We start from the raw sequence: 13,012 nt of genomic DNA, 5'->3' as shown, positions 1-13,012 counted from the left end.
CCTTTTAACAAAATTCATCAATATTTGTGTCCGGTCATACGATCTCTGTCAAGAAACTGTCTCCTTGAAATTAGTAATATGCCCAATATCCTTTCTTCAAAATGCTGGTTTTACCGCAATGCATCTTTCAAATAACTTCACTTTTTGCCAATGTCGAGTATATTCGACAAAGGACTGTTTTCCTATGAATGTTAAAGATAAAGGCTTGTTTGACTATTAAACTAGATTCATAAATCAGGGACCTCAGGCTACACCGTAAGTTGGTTTAGTGTCGACAACCTCATTTTAATCCCGACACCCTTCTGAAGGGATGAGAAACAAAAAAGGAAAAAAAAAATGGCGGAATCGCCAATTGTTGTTATCTCTTAAAAAATGTTGACGAAAAAAGAGTAGGTTTACGGTTCCTTCTACCTATTCTCGAATTATCTCTCAGATGATTTGAATCATAGATAAATGATGGTCAAATTTATGTAGCCACTCGTAATGACTTAATTTCGTTAAACTTTTAAAATCCTTATCTATAAGTTCAAATCAAATAGGGCATGACTTTGTGGGTTAATTGAGGTCAAAAACCCATTAATCTAATACATCAAACTGTGGTCTACCAGTTGACAAACTTTTCACTATTTTTGTTATAAAATCATAAACAAAACTTGACTATGTAAAACTAAGTTATGTCGCCAAACTCTCACAATCACCCCTTGTAGACCTGCATAATGGGTATAATGTAAAGCCCTATATATAACACTATGTAATACGTGATATAAAACAAGATATTTTAAGATGAGATTATTACTTCGTTTTAGGTCAGCAGGTTTGAATTTTGAAGTTATGAGGGTGTCGAGACTAGAACTATTTAACACAATTGTGTTTATCTTATTCATTACCATGTCTAACTGATTCGCGTCAAAGCAAGCTTTAATACCATATGACCTTATCATGGGAAATTGATAGACCTTATTACTAGAAGAAGAAAAAACAGTGTAGGGGACTAGCAGACAAACATGCAAACAATCCATAGGGTTTTAAAGTAGCTCTTTGCAGTAGGTACCCATGCTATAATCCGTAATAATAACAAAGAGTCTAAGATTTTTTTTTCTACAGAATGAAAAAATTTAATTGGATAATGATTAATACCTTTAAAAAGATGGCCCTTAAAACCCGTATATAAGACAATAGGGTTTTTCTCTTTTTAAGAGATAGTAATTATTGCCTTTTAATAAAAATTCTTGTAAAAAAAGATCTCTCCTCTCTATTGCTTTAGTGGCCTACCATCGATTATTTAATGCCCAGTTGGAGGGTAGATCACTCTCAACAATCCTTAATAAAAATTATAATCATTAAAAAAATCAAAAAAGGATAAATAAATAGTAGAGAAGAGCATTTTTTAAAGAATTATAAAAATTTATAAAGCGAAATAGAGAAGGTTTAGCATAATTGCTGTATGCGTTCAAAGGTTACGTTGGTTTATGGTATTTTAAGAAACATAACGCTTGTTATGGTGTTGAGATACTACAACGATTAATTTTATGAAAAATTATGAGAGATCGAACTTTAAAACGACAAAGGAAGTTTAGTGTAGTTGAAAACACTAGACATTTAACAGTACCTACGTTAGAGCATTATGGAGAAAATTTCGAACGTCCATTATATGATTCAAGAAGTAAAGAGTCACCGAAAAGGTTACGAGCGTCAGCTACCAGTACGCCTTCACCCGCTACTAGATCGCGTAGCATTAGTGTTGGGATAAGACCTTTTGGTCTCAGTCAAGCGCTTGAGTTACCGACAGATTTCGATGAAGAGTTTCATAAGGATTTTTCTTCACTTAAGGTTGCTGTTGGACGTAAAACATCAACGACTTTCCAAAGAAAACAGAGACGATGCAGTGAGGTGAGTGATTTATTTTTTCTTCTCTCAAATTCGAGTTATACCGAGTATACTAACTCGGCTCAACGATATTTCTTTACTGGTCCAAATGTACAGAAGGCTTAAGATCTCCGAAAATCTCACAATGTAACCTTAGAATTCTATCACTTAATCCATAATCGACTCTTTTGGCATTCTGTAATATGGTGTTAGATTGACCTAACAGGAAATCGGTATCTGATTCTTTGTTACATAACTCAGATGTAAGAGTTAAGACCCCCTCTTCTTGTTTCAGCTGTACATATGGAGTAGAATTTCAGATACCCTAAGTAGAAATTCGCTCAAACCAACTCTCCGGAAGTTCACTGTGGAATAAAAAGAAGTTGAAAACCCACTCAAGATTTCAGTAAACAAGAAAAAGATTTACTAATTTTATTGATTGAATTTTTCATATGTTTCTTGTACAGCCTTTCCTGTTAGATTCATTATCCTTGCAAGGTCTTGGAGGTGCTGGTAACAACAAATGGAATCGAAAACAATCGACATCAAATGGTCGAGTAAAACGACGTTTATCCACAGCTGGAGGTTCGTTCGTTTCAATGTTTTTGTTTTTTTTTGTTTTCAGGATGAAATTTTAGTTCAATTTGTACAGAACTACCGATTACAATGGTCTCAAAAGGCGACCCTTTTCTTCGTGTCTTCGTAGAAGGGGGCGGACAAGGGTGGGAGATACAGTACAACTTTGAAACTGTTGAATATTCCAGAGATTTCAAGAATGTAATCAAAGATATTGCTGACGTTATATAATATAGCTCTGTTCGGCTCTAATTAATTTTTAATCAGTTTGACATCAAATTAGGAATTAAGGGATCCGGTCCTTACAATGAAAATAAAACAAGCAAACGGGATAATCTATCATGATACCTTATAAGAGGGTTGATATTTAATTTCTATGTTTGTGTTAGGGAAAGGGAAAGTTTATGTAGTGTTCCTTAAAACTAATGAGTAATTAACGTCCGTCGTCCCGTGGTGCTATTCAATGTTTTTTTTAACTGACTGTTATTACCTGACCAACGAAAACACCTTCATTTAGACATAACCGCCTTAGATTAGGTTTTCTCACGAATCAAGCGTACAGTTATTTCAGGCTGTTGAATGAAAAAAACCACTAACAATATTTTAGGCGTGGTTTCCACCAACTATCACTCTCTACAATAGGGGTGCTATTAGCTCTATCGCGCTGATAGAAACCACGCTTTTGTCATACAAGATAATATACACTTTCAAGTTTTTTTGTACTGAAGGCAAGGGCAAATTAATCAAAAGTTATATTTTTGTCATATTTTCAGTCTTACCAGCATCAAGCAAACAAAAACTACAAGCACTAGCTAAAGATGAATTATTGGCTAGTTTGAATGTACCGCTATCGAATGCACCTGAAATCACGGTCGACGATGAAGAGGTCTTGGACGAGTTGGTTGATTCTGAAAACGAGGCTATCGAAGAAAGCGATGAGAAGAAAGCACAAATTGAAAAAGAAAGGAGGGAAACGAAACGATTATTGATCATCGAGGAAATCTTGGAGACGGAAAAGAATTATATTTCTTGTTTGGGAACTCTCGATTTGGTAAGCATTTAGGTCATTGCTTTCTCTTTTCTTTAGCACACATAAAAATTTCATCTATCTAATACATTTTACTAATTCCCTTAAAAATCTAACCTGAAAATTGTAAAGGCCTACGTAATTAAATTCAACATTCCATCCAAGGAAAGCATTTTCGCCGACCTTAACTACGCTGAAGTTTACGCAAAGTTTACGCAAATATTGATGTATATTCATTCTCTTCTTCAATATATCAGGTCTTCAGATCACACTTAAAAGATGCCAACATCATCACCGAGAAAGACTTGAACTCATTATTCCCATCACACTTGCAAGACATCAAACAAGCACATGCTCTCTTCATGGAAGATCTCGAAGAACGAATGAACAACGATGATTGGCGAGGAATTATCGGTGATATTTTCGCTAAAATGACGTCAGCGTCGGTCAATCTTCTCGAGATGTATACAATGTATGTGAATTCGTTCCCCAAAGCCATCAGCACATTGAGTAAATGTACAAGATCGTCTGGCAAATTCCGCAAATTTCTAGAGGTAAGTACTATTGATGGTTCTCTCGATTAAGAATTTGTCTTTGGTGATTCTTCATCAATCTGATCAATCTCCTTGATAGACTTTTATATGAGTCAGAATTCAAATTTTGTGACATATAGTAATAACCTAGATCTCAAGGCACCACTCTACTACAGAAATGTCGAGGTGTCTGTATGTCTATATTTGAAAATAAAAGGACATGAAAAATTTGATCGAAATTATCATTGCATTAACAGGGAGGGGGGGTTTGTAGGGGTTCGAAATACCGTTTTCCCGTCAAAATTTTTGCTGAATCCCGGAATCCCGAAAATTGAAAAAATAATAACACCGTCACACCGGCTTGTGCAGGGCAAAAATGTACCTAAATCCCGTTTTCATCATATTCTGTTTTCATTCCAGGATTGTTATGAGAATCCGGTGGTGGAAAGATTAGATCTGCCATCTTTCTTACTCTCTCCTGTACAACGGTTACCAAGATACATCTTATTACTTCGAGTAAGTATCTATTTATTAACGTATTGTGAAGAATGATTAAATTAAGGTCTGTTTTAGATGTTTAGATTTACGACTTTTGTGGGCGATTCTGTTGAAAATGCAATGGAAAATTGTGTCCCGAATATAGCAAAGCCTATCAAAAACTCTTTTATCAACTAGCTAAGATCAAAGAACTTCTTTTTTGCTGCAAATACAAATTCCTATCATCCTACCGTCCTTTAGTCGGATTTAGATATCTGATACTTGGAGAATATTAAAATTTTTTCTTTATTACTTTCACAGGAATTATTAAAATACACAGACGAAGATCATCCAGATTGTTACTTCATTAGTCAAGCCATGAAAGAAATGGAATCTCTCATATCCTCACTTAACAGTTCAATCCACCAATCAATGGAATTCTACTCGGCAAGTGAAACCAGGCGTAAAAAGATGTCAAGGCAGTTCACTTCTAAGAAAAGAAAACAAAGAGCGTCTTCCACCATTTTAAGGTATATTACATAACAAATAATTTACAATAATTTTAGAAGACCAAATGTGGGAATGACCTATCAAAGCCAATCTTTATGAATATATGAAGCGGTTTGTGATCTAAAGTTTTTTTACCAACTGGAAATTAAGACCATTCGTTTCTATCCATCTTTAATTCCCAAATAAGAATAAGGTCGAGTTTTCTTACCACACGGTCAAGTGTGAGTTGTAGCCAATTCGAGTGTAAAGCTTTTAAGTGAAACGGGGGAATCAAATTGATCCTTAATAGAAAAAGAACATGGACCTAGAATTATCATTTTAAGCATTTTAAGCAAATAACACAAATATTCATTCTTCACTTTCGATTTTTTCCATGCAGGAACAACAAAAACATGAAACCAGTTTCCGAAAATAAATCCGATAACGACCAAGGTTATTGTAGTTTTGGTGAACGGAAAGATGAATCACCCGAAGATGAATCCGGACGGAAGCCCCGATCATCATCAACACTTAAAAACCATCCCGGTAAACGCTCAATGTCGGTCATTTCGAACGCCAGTGATGACTCAACAAAACAAGTCATTCGACGTAAAAATGATTTACAACTAACAGGGCGAAATACAGACACCAGAAAATCGTAAGTAATTTACTTTATTATTTCTTCTTTCGGTGTGATTCCACTTGTAAAAAAATTCTAACAATTCACAATATTTACCTCGAGATTTTCTAATCTGAAGCTCACTAAAATCCATCTTGGTGATACCTTTCTAAAAAAGCGGCGTTATCATTTGACGGAAAAATTTCTATTAGAAACAGTCTCCATACTGTACGGAGAGAAATATATTTAGAGTATAGTGTATGTAAAATATTTCCATATTTTTTCTTTTGGTAGATGGCGACGTTCGATCGGTGCAGTCTTTTCACATCTCTGGTCAAATAAAGATGGCGAAGAAACTTCCTCACAAATGGATACTTCAGACAATTTAGACATTACGTCATTAAATGAAAATAGAGGTTCACAGGACCATATAGACGGAATCCCGTCAAATTCTACGCCGTATAACCGTAAGAACAGTTCGGTAAAACGTAAACACGCAATCGCGTTACCGTCGCCGATGATCGAGGAAGTCGATTCTTCTTCCGATTCGCCGAGACTTGCGATGGAAAATTCTGTATTAGACGGAAATGAGAATATACAACAGATAAATACTTTAGTTGAAAACACGACATTAAACGATACGGAAATATCGACGTCTCCGGTCGGTGAAATGGATATTCCGCTTTGCGTCGTATCCGATGACGACTGTGACCGTAAAAATTCGACGGAATCGGAACGTTCTAATACTGCATCGCCTTCTTCACTAAAGACCCCTCCCTCTCCGCAAAACTTTCGTCGAAACGGCCGTCTACGTGGTAGCGCTGGTCCCGTGTTTAAATCTATATTTCAAAAGAACAGTACTAAAATGCAGAAAACAGTTTCCATGGATGCGTTAAATACAAACAAATACAGTGAACAGGACGATAAAAAGAAACAGCGGGCGCTTAAAAAGCGGAACAAAGAACTACATAAGAGTGCAACAGTTATCGCACAAAGGACTACAGTTGAGAGTGGTTATCCAATAGTAAAATCTTTGTCTTCGTGTAACATCTCACACGAAGATAGCCAATCGGTGTCCTCCTCAGAGACTATTTCAAGTAAAACATCAGGCAGTGTTAAAGAAGAGCAAGACGGTGGAGAGAATTACGTCATCACTGAAAATAATAACAAATTTGTGAAATCAAAGACTGAACGTAAAAGTAAAATTTTCAAAACACTAAAATCGTTTGTTGGGAAGAAATGAATGGTATTTTTTATGAATGAATAGTTGATAGTTTATTATATTACACGCGAGAAAGCAATTTTGATAGTACGAACAGATTATGCATCAATCCCTGTTCTAGGCAATTAATAACGCAATATCTGATCAAATGACATATCATAGAATACTTGGTTTACCATAGAAACACAAGGCTGACTAAGTAATGGGTTTACCAAACCATATTTGTATAAATTTTAGAGTGAATTTTACGGTCTTCCCTTCTCTTTTCTTGGATGAATGAAAGGTTCGAAAACAAAGAAATGACTTAGAAAAGCTTAGTTTTAGTTTTCGTTACATCATGTTGAACTATCAATTACGGCTTTCAATATCAAAATCTTGTTAATACAAATACATTTTTCAGAATATTTTTTTTTGATAATTTATAGTTTAAAGAATTATATACGATAAAGCTGGCCCTGTCGTAAAGTTTTTTCTTCACAAAAGGGTTTTTATTCAAGTCGTTTTTAGTATATAGGAATGCTACGTGTTCTTCATTTCCGAGGAAAAATTATTACCCTAGTAAAATTAGAAAGTTATTAGTTTTTCGACGATTTTTTCCACCTTTTTGAGAATAGAAAATATTTTTTATTACTAAAAACCAAGTGTACAGTATATATTATATGTTATAAATATTGCAAAACAGTCAAATATAAAATCCAAATTGATTTTTTTCTAAAATTAAACTTTTTTACAGTTATTTCGTCTATTCGAACGTTTGTGTACAAGTTTTTTATAAGAACAAACTATATAAGAACATAAGGCTTCGATGGCCAAATTGTTAAGAACAAGTTAAGAGCATATTAACCCTATTATTATCAGGCTTTTTCGGATTTTGTATTCTCAAGGGGGGTGTTTTCCACCAGCCTTGCATAACTTTTGATCTAGAAAAGATGTGGACATGAAATTTGGCAGAAATGTTCTCTATCATAAAAGGAGTTCATAGAAAAAAATTTGGGTTGATGACGTCATCATAAAGGTGATGACGTCATCACAAAGTTTCGCAATTATCGCTGACCAATGAAAAAGTACTATTCATTAAAATAGCAATTAAAGTTGAACGAATGGAGATTTTTCAATTCTGTTTTGAATTTCTGAAAGCCAAAAAGAATATCTTTAACATATTTGCCGGTTTTTAACATACTAATAAAATTGACGTTTAAAATCCATGCAGAAAATGAGTAAGTTTTTTCAAAAAACAATGACGTCATTTTTGATGACGTCAGCAGTTTTTGAAAGTTTTTAAAATATTTTTTAAAATTTATTATTGATACCTAAAAGCTGTCAAAATTTGAAGTCAGTTGGATGCCTAGATCAAAAGTTATGCTAAATTTAAGATTTTGGGATTTTACAGGGTTTTAGCTGGATTTTATGATATGCCTGCACAAAAAAGTCATAAAACCTGATCTGGTCGGTGTAAAATTGTAAAATTTGGTATACATGCTGCTAATAGGATTATATTAAAATTCAAAAACTTTCAGAGTGTTAAAATTTTTTTTCAGTGAGCTATTAGCAAAAGAGTGCCAGCCTGGTGGAAAACACCCCCCCCCCTGATAAAAATAGGGTTAAGGCTTTGCAGACCTGAAAACACCCAATTATTTAGTGGACAAATACTCAAAAAATGGCGAAATTAAGAACATGTTAAGAACATTTTAAGGTTTGGTAAGGAGGAAGATGTAACAGACATTAGCGAGCTATTCAAACAGTGGACGCACTCAAGAAGAGCTGAATCCACCAAATCGAAATCAAGATCTTCCAAAAGTAAATCCAGATCATCCAAGTCAATTAAATCTTCCCTGTCAGCCAAAGCTGCCGATGAACGTGCCAGGTTGGCAGAACTTACGGTCGACAATGAATATCAACAAAATCTTGACAAGAAGAAACTTGAATATGACCAACTACAGCGAGAGGCAAAGATCGCAAAGTCTATGAGCACGACTCCAAGCCTATGAATCCGGGTTAGAATTTGATGACCAACATTTTAAGGCTTAAAACTCATCTTACAAAAAAAAACATGTAAAACCAAAACTAGCAAGGTAGGGGACGCTTAGGAGGGTGCTGCGATTTTGTGATGCATATTATAAGAAAAATACCCACCTTTGTGCAGAGCAGACCATAACCTATTTTAGATTATAGTTTATTGTTCTAATCTTTGATCACAACCTCCTGAGCTGAATAAACTTCCCAGCGGATTACCTTACCAAGTAAAAATATCTTTATGAGCCCTAATTTTTAAATCGAAAATCTTTGATCAAAGGTGAATGAGCCTCTTGTTCACCTTTAAGTTTGAAATACTTAATAATAGTATTAATGAATGCAGAAAAGATTCAATGAAATAGATTATCTCTAAACATAACATACAATCATGGACAAAAGGCTGTAGACAAATGAAATTTCAGTGAAAAATGATGAGAAATTGAGCAAAATGACTCTTCAATGTATCTGAAAGGGGAAGGAAGTTAAGAAAAACACTTTTGAATTCGTTGTATTGCTTTTGAATTGAATTGCTTTTGAGGGAACCACAAGCAAAAAATCAGTGTTTTGATACTGGTGTAAGCCAGTTAATCAAGCCCTTGTGGTTAGACTGCAGTGGGTGACTTTGAAAGGGTTTGGATGGGTTTGGAAAGCACCCAGAACCTCTCGGGAACTTGTTTTTGATCGATATTGAAGTATTTTGCAAATATTGTAGAAGTCTACAAACCTTTTGTCCATGATTGACTTGTAGTCCCTATCAAGACTTTACGCAAAAAGCTTGGGGGGGGCTTTTCCGCGAGCGGAAGGACTAAGAGCCTGGAGTCATCTATTGTATACACCAGCAGGGTTTGAGAAACTAGTGAAATGATTTTTTTAAGGAAACTGATTGACGCATGTGCGATAAAACTATTGAAGTCCTAGACTAGTAAACTAGTCGTTGAAAACAGACCCATATACAAAAAATTCAAGCTCCAAATAAAAAGAATCGAAGAGGCGAGGTTGCGTGTCTTTTCTGAATTTCATTCAACGGCTAGAAGCTTCTTCCCTCAAAAAACGTTGTTTAATTTAACAACCTTTTTTAGGTTTTTGAGATTCCATCCAACTTTTTTGACTAAATGATATTTCATAGTAGCATGGTCAGACATACAGAAATCTGTATGTCTCTCCTTACGATTTTAGGTAAAGAAAAAAGGCGTTGGAAGAAGCTTCTAGTCGGCTATTTCCTTTTCTCTCACGCGCGCTGAATATTTAATTAGTGTTTACATTATTTGATTGACAGTTTTATTATAAGTAACTAGCCGTCCCGGCGTCGTCCGAGACGACTTCTTACTCCTTTTAATACGCTCGCTTCGCTCGCTTTTTTATTTTTCAGAAACTTGTAGGGATTTGTATACAAATGTACTTATTTTGCGAGAAGAACTGTTCTTAAATTTAGGCCTTTTTCGTAAAAATTGATGTTTAAAATTTTTAAGGGGACACTAAAATTAATGCACATTAAAAAATATGGTGAAAGTATTTTTAGTTGAATTTTGATTTTCTTCTCCTTATTAAATTGTATAAATTTGTCATAATTTCTTTTGTTGAAAACCTTCAAACAATAATGTTCTTGACTCGCTAAAAATAATGCTCATGCAAATATTGGTGAAAATTGAGTTAAAAATTTCTCGCGAGAAATCGGTCATACTTTAAACGTGCTTTTTTTTTGGTTTTTGGGAGAGGAAAGACTATTATTTTCCTCACGCAAGGATGAAGATAAAAAACAAATAGAAATTCAAATTCAGTATTAGAGGTACTTGGCAACACCGATCACTCCAAAGACCACAGTGCTTTACGGTGGAATATAAAGAGTGCCTTTTTTCAATACCTCTTAACAGAGTCAACGATTATTTAACAATTAAACTCAATGCGTAAGTAAAAGCGTTTTCATTTTGCTATCTCAATAGAACAAAAAATAGCAAACATTGATTAAAAAATTTCATAATTGAATTGGGAATAAGTCATCAACTTTTCTCATATTGTCAAGTCCATTAAATTGAAATGTTTTTATCAGAGTATCAAATAGAAGGGAAATGTCATCGGAGCTTTATTAATCTCAAGGGTAATCATAAATATGATGGGCGCGTTCACACTGGAAAGTTTACCTAATTAAATCTATCAAAGTTAAACAAAGAGATTTATGATGGATGAATACACTGGTTTATTACAGTTCTTTGTAGGTTCACGAGATCTATTATAACACGGTAATTGATTTTGCTTAAGGCTTCTCATTGGTTGATTTTTTATTGAGAGTTTCGATTTCACCTGTGATTGGTTAATATTGGTATCCATACATCACTTGAAATCCGCAAACATATTTGTTCTAATTGTTTTACTGCCTTCATCTTACACATCAACAACACCGTTTGCCCTATTTCTATTTTTTTCCTCAGTTCATTCGTTTTTGAAATCGTAAAACTTTTTGTTCACTGCACGCATTCTTTGTTTATACTTCCTTAATAAAATCTTTTGTTTTAAGGGAAGCCTCTACCCTACCCTTAAGACAATAGAGCTTACGACTCTTAATTAAGGAAGATCGATTAAAAATTACAATACTACGCGCTCGACTCTTTGTTAAATGCACGTTCTGTATTGTAGTCAACAAAAGATTGTCCTAATTACATTTTTATTAAGGAAGGTCTGTAGTGTGAACACGACCGATGTCTTTTTGAAAACTCAAATTTTATCTTCGACGTATTCCCATGTGAATCAAAATTATTTCATAACCGACATAAACTTTTTTTTTTTAAACTATAAATTATGCTGATAGTGCTATTGCACAGTCAGTTGTGTTTCTCCATCAAGGAGAAATGTGCTCTCTTGAATGGAAGTGCACTTGGCGAATAGAATTGAATATACAATCAAAAAGGCGCGAAAAAAATTGCCGTGTATTTAAAAATCGCTAGCGAAAAAGCCTCGTGCGAGAATGGGAGAGTTCCGATTTAAGCGTATTATAATATAGATTACGCACGAGCGAGCGCAGCGAGCGAGTGCGATTCTTTTGGCAAAAGCGCGGGAAAAAAAGCTGATATGCGGGGTGATAAAATCGATTTTTCAGCTTTTTTAGCCTCGTTTCCATTCAGACTTTCGTCGTCGTGTGCAACTGTCTTAACTCCGAACATGGAGAATTTTCAGTTACACCCGACTGTCTGTTGTAAGCATTACGTAATGGATTTTTTCCAAATCTCTTTTTTAAATCGAGCTCCGGCGTGAAAAACAGTAGGGTGTTTTTATACGACGATGAAGACGTCATTTCTTCGAGAAACGTCGTGGGAAAATATCAGTATCCTTCTCGATCGGGAAACGTCGCACGGTACGGAAGCGTATTGTTGATAGGACCATACTGCTTTCTAACAGTCAAAACAAAGATGGCGGCAAAAATAAACAACCGGTTGCTCTCTTTCGCTATTTTTCTTTGGTTTTTATGCTTTAATGAGTTGAATTGGATCTTGATTTTTGTGTGATTGTTACAAGAAAAGGTTGATGATGAAGTTTTCTTATTCTTCCTTCCTGGATTTGATGTTTCGTTTGGTTTGGCATAAGAGATTGATGCAATCTCTTGAAAAACAGGACATTTTATCAACTTTCACAACAAACTAATTTCATTTGCCCGTACATTTACACAAATTCTAACAAGGCAGTTGACTGAATATTTGTGGATAAATCTGACCATGCTACATTTGAAAAATTAAAACTTGCGACATCAAAAAAGTTTGAACTCACTTTTTTATGATGGTCAGATGGTAGATGCGTCACCCAAGGAAATGGTTGTGGTTGGATATGAACTGGTTAGCTTTAATGTGAAAATTTAAACCCAGAGCAAAATTTACTGATTGATGATTGATGTTTTAAAAAATGCAACGTGGAAAACTTTTGGTTTGAATTTGGACATTTTCTTGCACGTGCGTTATAAAATGTGGAAATTTTTGCTGTGAATTTGGACATTTTCTTCTACGTGCGTTTTAAACGTGGAAAACTTTTGTTTATGAATTTGGACATTTTCTTCCACGTGCGTTTAAAACGTGGAAAACTTTTGGTTATGAGTTTGGACATTTTCTTGCACGTGCATTTTTTAAAACGTGGAAACTTTTGCTGTGAATTTGGACATTTTTTCCACGTGCATTTTAAATGTGGAAAATCTTTGGTTGTGAATTTGG

At 34.7% G+C, this 13,012-nt stretch overlaps 1 protein-coding gene across 9 annotated transcripts in view; it reads left to right on the top strand.

Moving 5' to 3' along the window:
• Window positions 1-7,521, top strand: part of LOC136810472 (guanine exchange factor for Rac 30-like) — an 83,534-nt gene extending 76,013 nt beyond the window's left edge. For 3 of the 9 annotated variants that reach the window (XM_067067037.1, XM_067067038.1, XM_067067036.1), the window contains 8 exons: window positions 1,831-1,890; window positions 2,334-2,451; window positions 3,216-3,493; window positions 3,727-4,023; window positions 4,423-4,518; window positions 4,801-5,009; window positions 5,369-5,626; window positions 5,882-7,011. In XM_067067037.1, the coding sequence (XP_066923138.1) occupies window positions 1,831-1,890; window positions 2,334-2,451; window positions 3,216-3,493; window positions 3,727-4,023; window positions 4,423-4,518; window positions 4,801-5,009; window positions 5,369-5,626; window positions 5,882-6,830 (2,265 nt within the window). In that variant the 3' untranslated portion in view covers window positions 6,831-7,011. Of the gene's footprint in view, window positions 1-1,830; window positions 1,891-2,333; window positions 2,452-3,215; window positions 3,494-3,726; window positions 4,024-4,422; window positions 4,519-4,800; window positions 5,010-5,368; window positions 5,627-5,881 lie in introns of all 9 variants that reach the window. The other 6 variants (XR_010847110.1, XR_010847111.1, XM_067067033.1 and 3 more) reach the window with 5 other exon arrangements.
• Window positions 7,522-13,012: the final 5,491 nt, after the last annotated feature.

This window comes from Clytia hemisphaerica, unplaced genomic scaffold, assembly GCF_902728285.1.
Source record: "Clytia hemisphaerica strain Z4C2 unplaced genomic scaffold, Clytia hemisphaerica genome assembly, whole genome shotgun sequence".
NCBI classification, from domain to species: Eukaryota; Metazoa; Cnidaria; class Hydrozoa; order Leptothecata; family Clytiidae; genus Clytia; species Clytia hemisphaerica.
The sequence above is the reverse complement of the archived record's forward strand: the minus strand, read 5'-3'. Positions and strand labels throughout refer to the sequence as shown.